The sequence below is a fragment of the Microcaecilia unicolor genome, chromosome 4 (assembly GCF_901765095.1).
Source record: "Microcaecilia unicolor chromosome 4, aMicUni1.1, whole genome shotgun sequence".
In the NCBI taxonomy this organism is placed as follows: domain Eukaryota; kingdom Metazoa; phylum Chordata; class Amphibia; order Gymnophiona; family Siphonopidae; genus Microcaecilia; species Microcaecilia unicolor.
Window position 1 is genome coordinate 90,381,893 of NC_044034.1, and position 19,914 is coordinate 90,401,806.

The following is a 19,914-nucleotide window of genomic DNA, read 5'->3' on the forward strand; positions in this document are numbered from 1 at the left end:
GTGCATTCTTGGCTGCTGGAGGGTGCAGAGAGCAGCCGCGTGCCTGTCGGCTCCACTGGCTCCCTGCTCCCTCTGCCCCAGAACAGGAAGTAACCTGTTCCGGGGCAGAGGGCGCAGGGAGCCAACGGAGCCGACAGGCGCGAGGCTGCTCTCTGCACCCTCCAGCAGCGTGCACCCGGGGCAGACCACCCCCACCGCCCCGCCCTTGCTACGCCACTGTATGGGCCCGATACTTAGCTGGCGGCAATCAGCGTTTTGTATGTGTGACCTCATCAATGAGAATTCAGCTATGCAGCTTTAGAATAACCATTTTCCCCACATGTAAATCCTGCTGTAGTGAGGCCCCACTTGGAGTACTGTGTTCAGTTTTGGAGGCTGTTTCTCAGGAAAGACATACAAAAAAAGACTTGACGTGGTTCAGAGGAAGGTGAGAAAAATGGTATGGGGCTTGCACAGACAGGCTATAAGAAGGCCCATATCATTTTTGTCACATTGGACATCATTCTGACATTTAGTGACTGTTCTGATCCAGGCAGTTGCAGAAAGGTGGCCACATTGGGCCTCTTTTTGTCAATGAACCCTTATCGCCATACCGGTTAGGTGCGTCCCAAGCTAGTCCTCGGGACACACCTAACCAGTTAAGTTTTTGGAATACAAACAATTAATAGAAAGGAAAGGTACAACCTGGTCAGGGGACACCAGGAAGGCTGAACAATTAAGAAACAATTAGGACAAACAGGAAGGCTGATCTATTAGACTAAAAGATCAATTGTTCCTCTCCTCTCTGCCTTACACAAGGGAACTAGATTTTGGAAGATTTATGACTCACTGTTAGGGATTGCTCTGTGGAACTCTCTTCCTATTGCTATTAGGACTGATATCAACTACCTCAGCTTCTGGAAGAAATTAAAAACCTTTTGATTCTCAAAGAATATCATGTGATCACTACTGCACAATTCATGATAATGCTGTCTTCTGTTTCTTTACTCCCACGTACTGTTTCATAGCCTCAATTTATCTTGCACTGTTCAAAGGCATGTGATGTATCTGGTGCTCTAATTCATGTAATTTTTCGATGTAAACCGCATCGAACCCTGGAAAGGAGATTTTAATGGTTTGTAAGACCCAATTTGAATTTGAACAAATGACAGAGACTAACCAGTATGGCGATGATGGTTTATTGACAAAATGAGGCCTGATATGTCCATGTTTCTGCAACTGCCTGCATCAGACCAGCCATTAGATGTCAGAATGATGTCCAGTGTAGTGGGAAAAAACTTTTATCCTACTTTCAAGGCCCAATGCACAAAGACAGCTGTAAAATATAGCTGCCTTGGTAAAATTTAATAACTTGCTAACAACGAGCTAGGGAGAAACGGGATCGCATGCAAATGAACTGCACGGATCCCACTTTGTACATTGCTCGTGGTTTGCAAGTCCGAGCTGTCAAATGGATTTGACACTGCTGTCAAATCCATTTCACAGCTCTGATTCATTGGACCCTCCCCAACCCCACAGTTTTTTTAATGACCCCCCTCTGAATCTTATTTTTAAAAAATTTTCCATGATTCCCCCCTCCCCGTGGTCCTCCCTGTGACCCCAAATGCCGGACCCCTTCCCCTTCGCGTACACACACTCCCCTCCTGTTCAGGACCCTGACCCTACCTGCACCCCTCGTGTACCTTTACAACAGCTCCTCCCTCTATCTTGGGCACACACAGAACACAATGGCGGCACTCAAGCCCTACTCAGTGCATTCTGGAATGCACTGGGCAGGGCTAAACACCATATAAGGAGTTTTTTCCTTATGTGGTGCTTAGCTCTGTCCAGTATGTCCCATAATACACTAGGCAGGGCCTGGGCACCGCCATTGTGTTCTGGGCGGGCCCAAGGCACGAGGGAGGAGCTATTGTAAAAGTACACGAGGGGTGCAGGTAGGGTGAGGGTCCTGACCAGGCGGGGTGTGGGTGGGGTCAGGGTTGGAAAGGTGTGTGTGGATGCGTGGGGGGACTGGAACACCAGGGAGGACTGTGGGGATGGGGAGTCAGGGTCCACTTGACAGTCAAGGATAATTTAAAACAAAATAAACAAACAAAAAAAAGATTTGGGGGATCATGGTCCACTGGACCACCAGGGAAATTGAAAAAATAAAAAGATTCGGGGGGGGGGGGGGTGTCGGGGTACATTGAACCACCAGGGAAATAAAACAAAATTCAGAGGTGGGGGGGGGGGGGGGTTGCTGGGAGGTGAGAAGTAGGAAGCACAAGCAGGTAGCCTTTGCAGCTGCCTACTTGTGCTTCTCTGCTCTCCGATAGCTCCAGAGTAGCCGTAAAATTTGCTTATTAACTTACTGCTGCTCTGGCGCTGTGCATCCCCTGGAATACATATTAGAATACAAATGACCTCATTGTAATACATTTGCATTGGGTTCTCAGTGGCTGTTAACAGCACACGTTTGAGCCAGGGAAAACCCCTTAGTGCATTACTATCTACATAATTTCTTGCTTTACACTGGCTGGAACCATCTAAACCAAACATTAATAGCACTTTAAGCTTTGTGCATCTGGCCCTCAGTCTTGTATTCTTCTTTAAAGTCTACAGACTGAATAGCAACAAAATCACAGCAAATTTTTAAAGCAGGCAGTTATCAAAACATGACCGCGTTGGGCCTCTTTTTGTCAATAAACCATCATCGTAATACTGGTCACTCTCCGTCAATTGTATGGCCTTTCTGGTATCTCCTTACCAGGTTATACCTTTCTGGATCGCCTCTCTGGTTCTCCTACCCACAATGAATATGCATGTGACTGATTTGCATACAATAGAGGTAGTGCATGCAAATTTATCTCATGCATGTTCACTGTGGGTTTCCTGAAAACCTGACTGGCTAGGTGTTTCCCAAGGACTGGGCTGAGAATTCCTGCCCTAGAAGAAAGGAGGGACAGGGGAGAAACTATACAGACATGCAAATACTTGAAAGGGATTAATTTACAAACAGAGAAGATGAAGCGGTGGGACATGAATTGAGGTTGCAGGACAGTAGACTTAGGAGTAATGTCAGGAAATACTTTTTCACAGAGAGTGGATGCCTGGAATACCCTCCCATGAAGGTGCTGGGAACAAAAACAGTAACAGAATTCAAAAACAGTTTTTGTAAAATACAGATGATCCCTACATAGAAAGTGGATGGAATCTAAACAAAGCTTAAATGACCGTCATGCATTAAACAGGGCATAGAGGGTGTAACATCCACGGAGCGGAAGGTACAACTCTAACTGCCTTGTTGGACAGACAGTTACGATTTACGATGTTACTACATGCCAGCGATTGCAAAATTGTGCAAGCAACTGACTGGTAGGCTTTTTGCTCTTTTCCACCCCAATCCTTAAATCTGCTCCTTAATATTTGATACTTTTAACCTATCCTGAACTGTAATGGAAGACATCATATTTCTGCCTTTTTTTAACACTGAGACTCACTGATATTTTTGTTGACACAGGCATAATAGAGTCAGTGGCAAAGGACTTCTTTGACAGTGATGTGACTATGGAGATCCTTAATCAGACTGAAGAAGAGGAGAGGACAGGGAAGAAAGAACACGTTGTCTTCCTTGTTCTACAGAAGTTCCGACAACCAACGAAAAAAACAAATGAGAAAACAGGGACAGAAGCCGCCATCCAGCAAAACCAACCCGAGGTGCCATGGTCATACATAATATGAACGTGATTATATTCAGCATAATGTGATCTGATCATTGCTTTACAACACGGAAATACATCAAGCACTCTCACTCTGTCTAGGAGCAATTTTAGGGTCCTATTTACTAACCTGTGCCTTATTTTACCACTGGACTCACTAACTGATGGTACCTGAGTACTGTGGGTTAGTGAGGGCTATGGTAAATTTATTTTGCATTGCTGCAGCCAGGAATAATGTGGTCACTGCTGCTGCGCTGCACCATGATAGCAGATCTCAAATCAGGCCTGCTATCTTTTAAGGGGCTGGCCTGCACTTTCAAAAATATATGCCCCCACCTCTGCTGGTCTCATAAAGAAATTGTTGAAGTCCCTTTCCTGGCTTCCTAAGAGAAATTATCACTGTCCCTGGTGACTCCCATTCCCCAGTTCCTTAGGGAAAGTATCAATGCTCCTGTGTATCCCCATCCCTGATCGCTTAGAGCAATTATCAGTGCTTCCCAATCTCCTCACCTCCCAATCTCTTTTTTTAACAGATTTGGGTGCAGCTAGCCACCCCCCAACACTTCCTGTGTCATCTCTAGGAGCTATTGGGGATAGGAGTGGAGGAGTAGCCTAGTGGATAGAGTAGAGGTCTCAGCCAGGGTTCAAATCCCACTACTGCTTCAAGTGATCTTGGGCAAGTTACTTAACCCCCTATTGCTTTGGGTAGGAGATTGCAGGCTCTCAGGAGACAGAAAAGTACCTAAATGTCACTCACCTTGAGCTATAACTGAAAAGGCATGAGCAGAATACAAAAGTATTTCCAGTTATTTCTGCCCCAGTGATTCCCATATGCAAAATGGCACCCTTCAGACCCCTAGCAGCAGGGGCGTAGCTAGGTGGGGCCATGGGGGCATGGGTCCCCACAGATTTAGCCCTGGCCCCCTTACTTTTCGATCCTCCTTCCCGTCACCACCGACCCTCCCTGCCGCCTGGTACCATTGCTGGTTGGGGTCCCCAACCCCCGCCAGACGAAGTCTTCTTCAGCGCCGGTGTCCGGCACCTTCACTGATCTGTTTCTGTCAGTCCTGTGAGTATCACTGCCACTTGAGAACACTGAAACAAGGCATATATACCCAGGATAGGTCCGTGGAAGTGGGTGGGGGATGGGAGGGCTCTGGGGAGCTGTGGCTATTGTATCCGGGCAGTGGGTTTGTGTATTGGAACTCAATGGGGGGGGGGGTCAGGAGTGAGCTCGGCCCTCATGGGGTGTCAGGAGGGCAATTGGCACTCATGGGGGAAGTTGGAGGGGGCTCAGAACTGTTGGTAGGGGAGCAGGTGGAGGCTCAGGAACTCCTCTTGATTGGGAGGTCAGGAGGGGGAGCGGACCTGTGCAGCCATGCAGACGGGCAATAGCGCCTCTGCATCTTCTGTCCTCTTGGCAGTTCTGTGACAGTCTGGGTCAATATGAATATCTCTGTTACTGTTTTATTACATAGACATTCATGTGCTATCTAATGGATGTTTATGTGTCTGCTTTTCCCCATCCATATCTTCAAATTGTTTTTCCTAAAATACACATTCCTACTGCACATAATTGGCACAAAGATGTCCATTTCATCATGTATTTTAGAACTAGCCCTATGTCGGTAGATCCTGTTTCAAAATACTAGTGGAACTTCAAATGTCCCAACCCAGAAATCTAATTTCGATCTGAACATCTGTTCTAAAATGCTGTTCCAAGTTATTGTTATGGCCAGGCTGATTAAGAACAAAAAAATCCTTTACCAGTTTGTTTTCTTTTTTTTTTTTAATAGCTGAATTCTTTTGGATTACAAATCCAGTGCTTTCGAAAACCCGCTAAATCCATATTAGTTGCATTTGACAGAGGGTTTTGGAAATAGGTGTTTTGTCCTGGTTCAAAAGTACATGAATAACCCAGTGGTGAAACATGCCACAAAGTGAAATCTAAATTTAACAGGACTTCACAATTATTCATCTGATCCAAAGTCCGCTAACAGCCATGCTCCAAGTACATAGTTCTCTTTCAAAGAAAACGACACACATATTTTCCAAGGTCATTCAAGAGTCTAACCTGAAGTGGGACAACACTTTCTTGACAAACTGAGTTTTCAGTTAATATGTTATGATTTTATTTGATGGCTTTTCAGCTGGTACAATGATTATAGAGGCTTCGTGACCTGAATCCAGTTTTTGCTGTAATATCTGGAGCTGGATGTATATGAGTAGTCAACTTTTTCTAAGTATGAAAGGAAGGTCTTTGGGACTACAAATTGTGCTAATATTCAAAGTTCTGGCCACCACATAAAGATAAATAGGTGGCTTATTTGTATATCATTAGGCCCGGTATTCAGCGGATCTAATCTGGCCTCCATAGACAAGTTACTCTTACCTTGGGTGTGTTTCTAGCAGGTATAAATGCATGTGCACATGATTAATGATGAATGTCCATATTGGTGTTATTAAATATGTAGTATATTTTAAAACAGGGAACCCTAAACTATGGCCCATGAGTCAAGACAGCCCACCACCTGGGTTTCCTAGCCTGCCTGGTGTCCCCATACCACATGGGTCTCAGGCCATTTAAATTTTACTCCCCTCCTCAACTGCTTCTAACTCCACCACATCCAGCACTTCTTCCTCTCTCTCTCCCCTCCCTCTTTCCTTTAATCCTGCATCTCTTCTGTCTCCCTCTCTTCTGCTGCTACTGCCACATCCTGCCATGCTGCAGCAGTAGCACCAATTAAAGAAATGTGCCTGCCCTGGAGCCTCCCCTCTGATGTGGCAGAGGGAAGGTTCTGGGGTGGATGCAAGGTAGCATTTCTTCAATTTCTGCCCCTGATGCGGCCTGGTGGGATGCAACAGCAGTGGCAAGGAGAGGAGATATGCTGGATCATGGAGTGAGAAGGAGGGAAGAGAGAGGGAGAGATGCTGGACAACAAAGTGGGAGGGTAAAAAGGGTAGATGCAAGGTGACTGGGATGGAAGGAAGAGAGAGGGAGAGATGCTGAACCACAAGATGAGAGATGCTGAACCAAGAGGAAAGGGAGAGAAGAAAGAGGGAGAGATGATGGACCACAAAGTGGTATGATAGGAAAGGGAGATGTAGGAGTGGGATGGAAGGAAGAGAGAGGGAGAGATGTTCACATGGCAAGGAGTGGTAAGGAACAGAAGGAAGATAATGGACCACAAGGTGAGGGTGGAGGGGAATACTGGACTGTAACTCCTTTATGCTTAGGATGCCCAAAGTATGGCCCTGGAGCCTCAGCAACATCTAAGGTACATAGTTTTACTCCTCACCTCTACCAGTGATCTGAAATGTCCATGTGGCTCTTGGCCAAAAATGTTTGAGGACCTCTGTTTTAGCGACACACCCTCAACACATTTTTACATGCTTATAGTCTGGCACTTTCTCTGTTGTATGGTCACAGTCTGTCGCATACACTGTTTTTCTGCTTTTATGTGTCTATTTCCTACATTAGTCTTTTACAATCTTCCTCATTAATGTACAGTAAAACACACATTAAACAACTAATGGTTTATCTCTCCAGGGGATTAGATGTAATCATTAACTAATTAATTAATTAAGCAGTAATAAAGCATTTGATAGTAGTTAATGGCAATTAGCAGACACTTAAGTGGCAATAGCCTCCGGCTGTCTACCAGCAGAGCAAATAATCCTGGGGTTTATTGTTAGACAATAACATTTGCATATTTTGGGGTTTCTACAAAAAGTAGGAGATCAGACACCCCTGGTACTCTGGGAAATCAGATTGCTTCTTCTCAAACTTAAACATGGCGTTTGGCTTATAATGAAGCACTGATCCTTGTAAATGAATAAGGAGCACATGTGTTATGTGACAGACTCTGGATTTGTAAGCAAAATTGTTTGTGCTTAGTTATACAGACATAATCGATGGCTGCCAGCGCGACCAAAAAAAATTTCAATCTGATTAAAATAATGCACTCTAAATAAATTCAATGGGCAGAAAACCTCTGATTTAATATACATTCCATATAATACCAAACTGACAGAAATCACCAACGAAATCAAGCTCAGCTTGAACATCATGGACTCATGGGCAAATGTATTTCAACTAAAACTCAATAAAGAAAAAACTCATTGTCTCATCTTTTCATCCCACCACAGCGCGGACAATCGCACAAGTATCAACACCCCAGACTACACCCTTCCTATATCAGACAGCCTGAAAATTCTCGGCATTACAATAAACCGCAACTTTACACTAGAGAGCCAAGCGGCATCCACAACAAAGAAAATGTTCCACTCAATGTGGAAACTCAAACGCCTGAAAAACTTCTTCCCAAGGGAAACATTCCGCAATCTGATACAATCAATGGTGCTAAGCCACGTAGACTACTGCAATGGAATTTATGCAGGATGCAAAGAACAAACCTTAAAGAGACTCCAGACCGCTCAAAACACGGCAGCTATGCTTATATTTGGAAAAACGCAATTTGAAAGCGCAAAACCCCTCTGCGAAAAACTGCACTGGCTCCCAATCAAAGAACACATTGCCTTTAAAATCTGTACCCTGGTCTACAAGATTATCTATGATGAAGCCCCATGGATACATGACAGACGATCGACTTACCAACTAGAAACACATCAGAATCAACACGATCATATCTAAATCTGCACTACCCAAGCTGCAAAGGACTTAAATACAAATCAATTTACGCATCCAGCTTCTCCTACATAAGCACACAACTATGGAATGCATTGCCAAAAGCCTTGAATTCTACGTACGACCACCTAAACTTCCGGAAATCACTAAAAACTAACCTGTTCAAAAAGGCATACCCCACCGATCCAACTTAAATGCCTGATCCCTGCAACACAACAAAACTAAAGTACGTAATGGACAAAACACAACTCTTCCGATGTACGTTTCCCTAATGTGGCTATGCCACATGAACTTCATCTTACCACAACATCACTTTGTATTTGTTCTCACCGGAGTCTGCAAACGCTCTCCGGTACTATGTAAGCCATATTGAGCCTACAAATAGTTGGAAAAATGTGGGATGCAAATGTAACAAAATAAAAATAAATTATTAAAAAAGACATGAAGGGTCTTTTCTTTTTATTACCATGAAACCTGAGTAAACAAGCAGTTGTGTAAGAACAGCAAGCGGAAGGCTCAGAAACTGGTGAGTAGCCCCCAGGAGAGAGAGAAGAAAGGAGCACCTTTTACTGAAGTGGGAAAAATCTGGGTTTAGCACATTCTAACATTGGACTTTCTCATGTGCTAAACACAAATTTAATGTGACATTTTTGTAGGGCTTTTTCTATTTTTTTTTTTTGTTGCAGGTTGTGTGCTAATGTTCCCATTAGTGCACGGTACCTGCAAAAATTAATGTTGAACCTCTTATCCTCTTTTATTTAGGAGGAGCTAAATGCTCCTGGGTTAACCATGCATTATTCAGTTAGCGCACACTAATCCTGACAGGCTAGCTGCTGGATAACACGGGACTGCCCACTCTCCACCCATGACATGCCCCTTCTACAAAAATATTTTTACAAAATAGGTAATGCGTGGGATATCTTGCGCTAACAGGCAAAATACTGCAAAATGTTGTAACGTGTTTTGCAGTAGCCTGTTGGTGCTCTCTAACTGCACATTATCTAGGGAATTCTATATATGGTGCCTAGGGTTATGTGCTATTTCTGCACATAATGGGTCGATGTGGAGCGTCTGTTTACGCTTTCCAAAAATACTAGGACAAGGGGGCATGTGATGAAGCTGCAGTGTGGTAAATTTAAAATGAATCGGAGGAAATGTTTCTTCACTCAACGCATAGTTAAACTCTGGAATGCGCTGCCGGCAAAGGTGGTTAAGGCGGTTAACTTAGAGGACTTCAAAAAAGGGTTGGACGGCTTCCTGGAGGAAAATGCCATAGAATGTTATTGAATGGACGAGGGAATACAATATTTATAGGATGGGCGGGACAAATTGCTTGTTCTTTTGGCCGCTGTCGGTGACAGGGTGCTGGGCTTGATGGACCTTTGGTCTGTCCCAGCATGGCGATGCTTATATACTTATGTACATTGATTATTTTGGCGCAGAAAAAGCATTATAATGGAAGCAAGGGGCTGAAATGGTCCAAAAATGGCAGATGAGCACAGAACTACATTTATAAAACAGCACCTAAGTGTTTCCACATGGATCTGAAAAGGGAATAATGATGGGAGGGACATGGGTGGGTTTTGGAGCATTCCCTTAAAATGCACACAGTGTTATAGAATTTTTGGGATCCACGCCCAACATGCGCCAGGATTTACATCTAGTTTCAGTTGGCGTGGGGGGCGTGGCTAAGCCTTGAGCAGGATGGCTGCCTGATTTATCAGCTCCCGCTGTTTAACAAACTCCTGAACTTTCGTCAGGCCAGAACTCTAGCCTTGCGATTTCAAAAGTATTGGGGTCAATTACCGATCACTTCGGCATGATATGGCTGGGAAAAATCTGAAGGGGGACCCAATCTCAACACCGTTACCAGCCCCTAAGTGGCACAAACAGGATTCCCGTTCCACGCCGGGCGCGGTGACGGAAGCGGCTTCCGAGGTTTCTCTCCTTGTTATAATGGATGAGTTGCGCTCCATTAAAAACATCTTACAGGAGAACCAGACTTCCCTTAAGGATATTAAGGAGGAGATACAGGATCTCAAGGCGAATCTCTCCCATATGGAGACTCACACTGCGGTGCTCGAGTGCAAAGCAGAGCGGCAGGAAAATCTGATCCTCGATCTACAAAAGAAAGCCCGGGACATGGATCTCTTAAAAAAGGAGGTCGAGGATCTTCAAAACAGGCTACGAAGAAACTCTATTAGGCTGCTTGGCTTGCTGGAAGGCGCAGAAGGTCTCAATTTGAGCGCCTTCCTGGAATCTTTTTTGCCGAAGCTGCTGGACATTAATGCGGAACAACGGTTGGAAATTGAACAGGCCAACCGAACGCCATCTTTTAAACGGCCGCATGAACAATCGCCATGGCCTATAGTGATAAAGTTCCTCCGGTACCTGACTGCGTTACTTGTCCTGCAGAAGGCTAAATTTAAGGCTCCTCTTGCCTATGAGGGTACGAAACTCTTTATTTTTCCGGACCTGAATAAAACTACAGTTCAACGAAGAAGGGCTTTCCTGCAGTTCAGGGATCGTCTGAAAGCCCTCGGAGTGCAGTACGGACTTCTTTACCCGGCACAGATGTGAGTGACAGTGCACAATAACACCAGAAGTTTCGAAGACCCACAACTTTTGGCTTCCTTTCTGGACTCATTGAAGAACTGAAGCTTTTTAGTTCTAATCCACTTATTGTTGGCTTATTTTTCCTGCTTGATGTTAGTTCATAGTTTCTTATTTGTAGAAGGGGTGGTCTTCAGCTCTCCTTTCCACTCCCATGATCGCTTGTTATTATAGGGTTGCTTGCAACTTTTTTATTGTTTGTTCTGTTCTCAGGGGTTATTTTATGTTTGAAGTATGTTTTCTTTGGTTTCTATTATACAATTTCCATGGCAATGCCTGTGATAACAGGTCTTTCCTCTGTTTGAGTGTTATTTTTCTTGCAGGTGCCCTGGATGGCTTAATTACAATTTTCAACTGCTCATCCTGTCTCATATGTGGGTCTTTAATGTAGTGCTGCTGGAGTATCTGTGCAGGCTTCATGTGGCTTACATATTCTTATTAATATAGTCATTGTATGTATAATGTGTTAATGTGGTCTCTGATTTTCTTGCAGGAGGCACTTCCATTGGTATCATTTGTCACTCCATTGTCTCTTTCTCTTGTCATAGGGGGATTTCAGTACCACTTCACTTGCACTTCTACTAAATGAAAATAATTTCACTTAATGTGCAGGGATTGAACAATCCTATAAAACGTAAGAAGGTATTGCTGTACCTCGGGAGACTGCAGGCTGACATTGTTCTGGTTCAGGAGACTCATCTCTTGGCCTCAGATGTAGTCGGATTCCAGGATCAGTTCTATTCTCTTGTTGCTGCATCCTCTGCGGCATTTAAAAAGAATGGGGTTGCAATTCTAGCGCGTAAATCACTTTCCCATTCCATTATAAAGCAAAGCTCTGATAATGAGGGAAGATGGATTTTGGTGCACTTGCAGTTGCGGGATTCCCAGATGTTAATAGGAAACTTGTATGCCCCAAATGCCGACTCTCCCTCGTTTTTTCACAGTGTAATCTCGGAGATTGTTTCCTTTGGAACCGACCGTATCCTCCTTGGTGGTGATTTTAACCAAGTGCAGGATCCTGTTCTAGACAGGAAATCCAAGTGCCTCTCTAGGGTGGCGAAAGCGCTCTATAAGATCCAGGACCTTAAGACAACCCTGGGTCTAGTAGATCCTTGGCGTGTTTTCCATCCCACAGACCTGGGTTTCACTTTTTACTAACCCCCTCATGGCAGTTTTTCACGGATTGACTACTTTTTAATCTCCACCAATTTACTACCTCAGGTATGTAATTCTGAGATACTTGGTAGAGTTCTCTCTGATCACTCGCCAGTATCTCTTCAGTTGGCTAATATCTTAACTGTCCAGAGTAAATCGTCTTGGAGGTTTCAATCAGTTCTGTTGCAGGATGATGACTATTTAATTCATACAATCCAAGATGGATGACTTTTTCCATTTTAATCCCTTAGAGGAGCATAAAGCTCTCCTGTGGTGGGATGCCTTCAAGGCTACTATCAGAGGACATATTATTAGTTATTCTGCCATGGCCAATCTTAGGTGCAGAACGGGCATGTTGGAGAAAACAGCCAAACTTAAGCAGTTGGAAAGTCAGTTCATTGTAGATAATGACCCGGCTACTCTTTTGAGTTGGCAGAAATTAAAATATGATTTAAATACCACACTCTCAAAGGAGGCGCTGGACCTCATTCATGCTCAAAAATCCACATTGTATGCGGAGAGTAATAAAGCAAGCCATCTTCTTGCGCAGTACCTGAAAACTAAAAGGAGTAGGAATAGGATCTCACAAATTGTTGACTCCTCGGAGGTCGTGCATGTCCAGGATGATGCAATTGCTCAGCAATTCCAATTGTACTATAACAAATTATATGATGCTGAAGTTCAATTTTCCGTGGGGTCCTTTGGGGAGTTTGGGAACCATCTTGATAGGCCTATTTTAGATGTCTCTCAAAATGATGCTTTAGAACAACCATTCTCCCATAAGGAGATCCTGGATGCCATTCACTCTCTTTTACCTGGTAAGTCTCCTGGAAATGATGGTTTCACTGTAGAATTTTACCAGAGGTTTGCAGATTTTTTGGCGCCCAAGCTGCTAGCTCTTTATAATTCTCTCTTATTGCATGAGGGTCAAACTGGCTCCTTCCACCAATCCACGATTATTGTTATACCCAAACCAGACAGGGACCCGTCCAAAGTTGAGAATTATAGACCTATTTCTCTGATTAACATAGATAACAAAATTTATGCAAAAATGTTGGCACTCCGCCTTCAACATATTGTTCCAGATATAATCCATAGGGATCAAAATGGGTTCACGGTAGATAGATTAGCTGGTGATAACTCTAGACTTTTCTGGAATATTCTGGCACGTGTTGAGGGCTCTCGTGAACCTTTTCTAGCGGTTTCACTTGATGCCAAGAAAGCCTTTGATAGAATTGAATGGCCTTATTTGTTCCATGTCTTGGCTTGGTTTAATTTTAGCTTATCCTTTATTAAAATGATTAAAGTTTTGTATGCTAATCCGATGGCCACAATCTCAGTGAATGGTAATAATTCTCACTTTTTCCCCTTAGAAGAGGCACAAAACAAGGCTGTCCATTGTCACCTCTCCTTTTCAACATTGCCTTGGAGCCACTAGCTATAGCTATTAGAGCTCATTCGCATATTTCTGGGGTCTCTGTTGGAGGGGAGATGTTTAAACTTTCCATCTACGTGGATGATATTTTGTTATATACCACACCAAATTCTCTTCCAAGTGTATTGGCAGTGATCAATTCTTTTTCCTCTCTGTCTGGTTATAAAATAAACTGGTCTAAGTCAGTCATAATGCCACTCAATTCCTTAGTGCATAGATCACAGGTATCTCAATACCCATTTTCCTGGGAGCCACACAAAATTAAGTATTTAGGAGTATGGTATTCCAAATCTGTTGATCAAAGTCTGTCCCTCATTAAGGACCAAATCTTATCTTTAACTGCTTCCATCCTGGATGCATGGTCTCCACTATATCTAACGTGGTGGGGGAGGGTAGAAGCAATCAAGATGGTTCTAGCCCCAAAGCTAAATTACATTTTCAGCATGACCCCCTTCTCCTTTCCCAACTCACTCTACAACAAGCTTGATTCCCTCCTAATTAAGTTTTTATGGAGGCAAAAGCCTCCCCGCATTGCGCTCAAGAAACTTAGGTTACCGAAACACTTGGGAGGTCTTAATGTTCCTGATTTTAAACATTATCATAAGGCCTTTCGGCTTGCCCAGTCTTTAAGGTGGTTCCAAAGGGAATTTTCTCATCTCATGCCTCGGTGGCAGATTTTTGAGGCGGCGTTGGTGCACCCTTGCCCTTTATCTCTTCTCCCGTATGTAGATTTGTACCCCTATACCAGATGCACTCGGCTGTTAAAAGCCACTGCCTCTGATATCCATACGTTTAGGGCTGGTCTTGGAATCTGTGCTGTCTCTTTGGAGGATATATCTCTCTGGTATAACTCTGGTTTTCCAGCTGGTCTCCTGCAGTCTCAAACAGTGGAAAGGCAGGAGAGGGGTGTATGGCAACTGTCGCAACTGTATGTTGCTGGTACTCTGTTGTCGCCTGCTGCTCTGTCTGCACTGTATAATGTTTCTATACCAGATTCTGGCACATGGAAGGACTTTTCCACATATATTTCAAATTTTCAGGTCTCCAATTCACTTGTACTGACTCCTTCAGAGTTTATCTCCTTTTGTTGTACAATTACATCAGGTGGGAAGAAGGCTTCTCTGCTATACAAAAAACTTCAGGACCTATATATATGCTGATGCAGTTGCTCCATTGAGGATGTCTTGGGAAGCGGAATTTGGTTTGGATGCGTCTGAGTTTGATTGGTCCACTTTCTGGGTTAACTCCATACGTCCCACGAAGTCAGCAGCAATATCCCAATCCTCATACTTCATCTTCCACAAAGCCTATTGGACTCCTGCTCGAGTGGCCAGAATCACTAAGAGTGTCAACTTCAGCTGCTGGTCTTGTCAGGAACGAGATGGTTCACTGGCACACATGGTTTTCTTTTGTAAAAACATCAGAGCTTACTGGCAACTTATATGCAAAAAAATGTGTTTAATCTTTCGCTTGCCTGAGTCCACTGCGCTCTCTTATGAGGTCGTGATCTTAAGAGCTTCTTGTCCTGCTATCTCTCTTTTGGAGTCGGATAAGAAATTGTACAATATACTGCTAGCTGTTGCTTTGCATTTAATTGTCTCCAATTGGAAAAACAATGTGTACTTGAATTATAATGAATGGTGGAGTTATGTATGCATGATCAGGAAATACGAAACAATTTTGGCCCATAGGCGTAGAACCATTAGGTCTGTTTTGCGGACCTGGGCTTGTTTAGATCTCTTTTGCAGGAGCCACATAGCACTCATTGACCTGGAGTACCTATTTGTTTACAGGTATTGCCATGGACCTCTGATTATGTTATGCTGATCTTTTTTTTTTTTTTTAACATTGTGTTTATTTTTGGGGTTTTTTTGTTTGCTTTAGTGTTCACTTTTGTATTATTTGTATGACAAACGCTTTAATAAAACATATAAAATATAGTTTCAGTTGGTGTAAATCCAGTGACATAGCTGGGGAGGGGGGGGTCGCCAGGGGAGCGACCATGCCCCCAGAATTCTGTAGGCTCCGGTGTCTATTTTTCACATGGTCTGTCGCCTACTCAGTCCACGCGCGTGCCTATGCACTCTGCTGTCCGCTCTTCCTGATGACACAACCTTGCTACTCTTCTGTGTAAATCCTCATGCCCAAAATTGGTGCACAGATCCTAGTGCTAAGCTCCAGTGGCGAACCAAGGGGGGGGGCGGTGGGGGCGGTCCGCCCTGGGTGCACGCCGCTGGGGGGTGCCATGGCGCGCACCTGTCGACTGCGAGTTCGCTACGCTAAATTCTCTTGTTCGCTGCAGCGCCCTCCCTCTGCCCCGGAACAGGTTACTTCCTGTTCCGGGGCAGAGGGAGGGAGCTGCAGTGAACGAGAGAATTTAGCGTAGCGAACTCGCAGCCGACAGGCGTGCACCGCAGCACCCCCCCCCCCAGTCATTTCACCGGGGGGGGGGGGGGGGGGGGGGGGGGGGCGCTGCACCAGGGGGGGGCATCGGCGATCTGCCCCGAGTGTCGTCGAGGCTAGGAACGCCACTGCTAAGCTCTATTCTATAAATGGTGCCCATCTTGGAGTGCCATTTATAGCAAAATGCTTGGCGCTCATTTTTTTCGACGACCAAATTTGGGTACCATTTACTGAATCTAGTCCTAAAGGCTTACTGTCCTTTAGCAAAAAGGCCCCAAAATTATCTCTGTAGGGCTCATCAGACATTGGAACTGACTTATAAAGTTTTTATTCCATAGATCTAGTGGGGGTGATTTTATAAAAGTCATTTTAGTACATTTGCATGTTATAAAACTCCAACTGGCATATGAGTAAGCGCATTGCGATGATGGTACATACTCTGCCGGTAGGTGTGTACAGGGACGGAATTTGGGCAGAGCATGGAAGAATACGCAAGTATGCACAGAGATTAGAAAATACCCTAATTTATGTACATACTTAAATTTTCTAGGTGATGGTTATTGCACTTGTTCGAGAGTAGGTATAAATGTTCCTACCTGTAATGTAGGTGTAATTCTGTCACTTATGCTAGTATTTTTTTTAAAGAAAGGTAGGTGCATGAAAATACACTTAATCTAGGCACTCCCTTATAAAATTACTCTCAGAATGGGAAAAAGAGCCTTATTAAATCATGCCCAGTGAGTTTTACATATGAGGGTAGATGGATTCAGAAATAACATTAGAGACTATTTCTAGACAGAAATAATGGCAGATCAGGGGCTCATAACCGAGTCCTCTGGACACGCCCATCCAGTCAGATTTTTAGGATATCCTCAATGAATATACACATGAGAGATTTGAATGCATTGCTTTCATTATATGCAAATCTTCCTCATGCGTATTCATTGTGGAAATCCTGAAAACATTTCATATTCACATTTCAACTCTATTTAATATATCACAAATAACAGTTAAAGGGAAAGAGGGAATGAAATGACAGAGGAGTACTAAATTACAATCAAATCTGTTACAAGGGTATGGGATGGGGGTCAATTAAAACTAGTATAACAATGAGGCAGAAACAGTAGGAAGGGAGAAAGAACATGAGACAAGTGAATCAAGGAGAAATAGCTGCTGTATGGCTGAGGGATACGGCAAATCATGTAAAATCGTGATGTTGAAGAAGGAAAAGCTTGTGAGAAAAAGTAAGTTTTTAATAAGGCCTTAAATTTCAAAAAAGACAACTCGGATTAAAGGTACAAGGGGAGTGAATTCCATAGCATAGGCATTCCATAGCATAGGCACTAAAACATGTGGATCACTCAAAATGAGAGCAGATTTGAAGAGATGAGGGAACAACAAGGAGATGCTATTCAACAGAATGTAAAGAATGGACAGGTCAATAAGGAGTAAGAAAACTGAGTAAAAAAGATGGGGATCTTTGGTGAAATAAGGATCTTAAACGATAGATAAAAAAAATATGGGTAGACAATGTTCAATATGAAAAAATGGTGTCATGCTATCAAACTTCTTGGCCCCAAATAGTCTTTTCAGGGATGTATTCTGAATAACCTGTAGACAGCATAATTGATATTGAGGTATACCATAAAGAACAGAATTACAGTAATCCAGGTGGGAAAGAACAAGTGAGTGAATAAGAAGACGAAGAGAGGATTTGTCAAGAAGAGAATGAGCAGCATGAAACTGCCTCAAAGTAAAAAAAAGATTTCTGGTCGAAATATGAGAAGAAAAGGACAGTTGACTGTTGGGGTGTGTCCCGAGGACTAAGCTGAGAAGCACTGTGGTAGATGCATGGAATAGATTCACAGTGGCAGAGGTGAAGTGATAAAGAGAAAATTGGAAAAGGAATTTAAAAAAGTAGGAGAAGATTCCTAGAGGTGGTGGGGAGGAGGGGGGGAGGGTATGAATCAGTTGGGGTCTGTGGGTTGAACCAGGAAAGAAGTGGGGCAGTCTAGAGGGGCCCGATGTCCTTGTCTGCTGTCATTTTCTAACTCAGTGGTAGGGACAGGATCGGCAAGCTGGATGTTTGGACAACAGTCTCTTGAGATTTGGTAGCTGTTCAGATTATAACAAAACTTGGATGTAAACCATGAGGCTAGGTGGAAGGACGAATGACTGGGTGCTGGATTAATTAAGAGATCCTGTATGCTCATCTACCAGAAGGGTATCGAGGTAATCAGAAAGAAAACAAGATTGGAGCAGTGTATTCATGAAGAATACAATGGTGTGGTAGCCATGTTATTCTACTTTTAAAAGTAATAAATAGGAACAAAACAAAACTTTTTTATTGGACTGACAATACATATCTTGATTAGCTTTCGAAGGCAACACCTTCGTCTTCAGATCAGAAATGAGCAAATGTTCACAAATTAAAAAATATATAAGTAAAACATAAAAGCATTCCAATGACAGTCTGACAGGAAGAAGGTAGGGGTGGGTTTGGTGAGACACAGGGAGAGCTGGGCAGGTCCAAAAAATGCTTATTCCCCATTTCAAAAGGGAATGAACATTTATGTACAAAGAGATAGACATCAGGATTTAAACATGCTACTCGGGACGTTCAGAAAAGTGCTCCTTTTGAGCAGAGGTCTATCGGAGGGGTTATGAGAGGTCACCTCCTTTATCCCCCTACTACTACTACTACTACTACTACTACTAAACTAATCATTTCTGTAGTGCTGCTAGGTGTATGCAGCACTGTACACATTATGGGCCAGATTCTATATATGACGCTTAGAAAATCTGTGCGGAAAACATTTCCACCTAAGCGTATTCTATAAACAGCACACTATTTACAATTTATGCGCGGAAATTTCTAAGCATATTCTATAAAGAACTGCACCAAAATAAACACAAGTAGCTTAAAAGGGACGTGTTTATGGGCATTTTGTGGGCATTCCAAAATTTCCACATGTAATTACAGAATATAGGTCAGTGTGCCTAAATCTACGTGCATGGAGTTATACCAGGTTTTTATTGGCATAAATGGATGCATGTAGATTTAGGTGCTATGGTATTGACTAGAGTATTCTATACACCACATCTAAATCTTATAGAGAACTCTTAGCTCCATACAGATTTTTTAGGCGCCATATATAGAATCTGGCCCAGAGTGGGTGCATTCTATAACAACGTGCACAGATTTTAACAATGCCCATGCCACATGCATGGCCACACCCCTTTCAACTGACTTAGAATTTCGGCACACCACATTACAGAATACACTTAGCGAGTTGTGTGCATAAATATTAATGCAAATTAGTGCTGATAATTGCTTGTTAACATCCAATTAACAGCGCTGATTAGCTAGTTAATCAATTAAGTTACACGCATTGTTATAGAATACACTTTGGTTTCCATGTGGAAATTAAGGTGCCATACATAGAATCTTGGGTTTAATGCCCTTTAGAAAAAAGGCCCCACAGTACGATGTGGAACACTATTTTTAAAGAATACTATTTGCTTGGCGAAGTGCGGCACAAGCTCACCGTCAAATATGTTTGGAAAATGACACGATTATGGTTGACACTTCTATCATAGTTGGTGGTTAAGTTTAAAAAGTTGTTCAGAAAAGAAACGAGCTGCTGTGGAATCAACAACAATAAAATTAACTGTGTGAAACAGTGAGGGATTTTATTTTGTGGAACTTTTTCATTTCCACATGTTTTTTCCCAGGTGCTTCCTACAATAAAATGAAGAAATGAACTCCTATCCAAGCAGTGGCTATGTTTAGCCAAAGTATATAACCTTATATAATATTCAAACATTTGAGCACCCATTTAATACACATTTTCTAGGAAACTTTAAATAAACTTCCAGGAGTCCTGGGCAGAGTTATACCTACAGAATGAATTCTAACTAATTAATTAAATAAATATAAAATATTGGATTTTATATTCTTA

The 19,914-nt window shown here is 43.0% G+C and overlaps 1 protein-coding gene across 1 annotated transcript in view; it reads left to right on the top strand.

Annotated features, from left to right (window-relative positions):
- Positions 1–19,914, top strand: part of LOC115469611 (guanylate cyclase soluble subunit beta-2-like) — a 79,374-nt gene that overhangs the window by 13,401 nt on the left and 46,059 nt on the right. Inside the window, exon 5 of the mRNA XM_030202406.1 lies at positions 3,500–3,696. Within this exon, the coding sequence (XP_030058266.1) occupies positions 3,500–3,696 (197 nt within the window). The remainder of the gene's footprint in view (positions 1–3,499; positions 3,697–19,914) is intronic.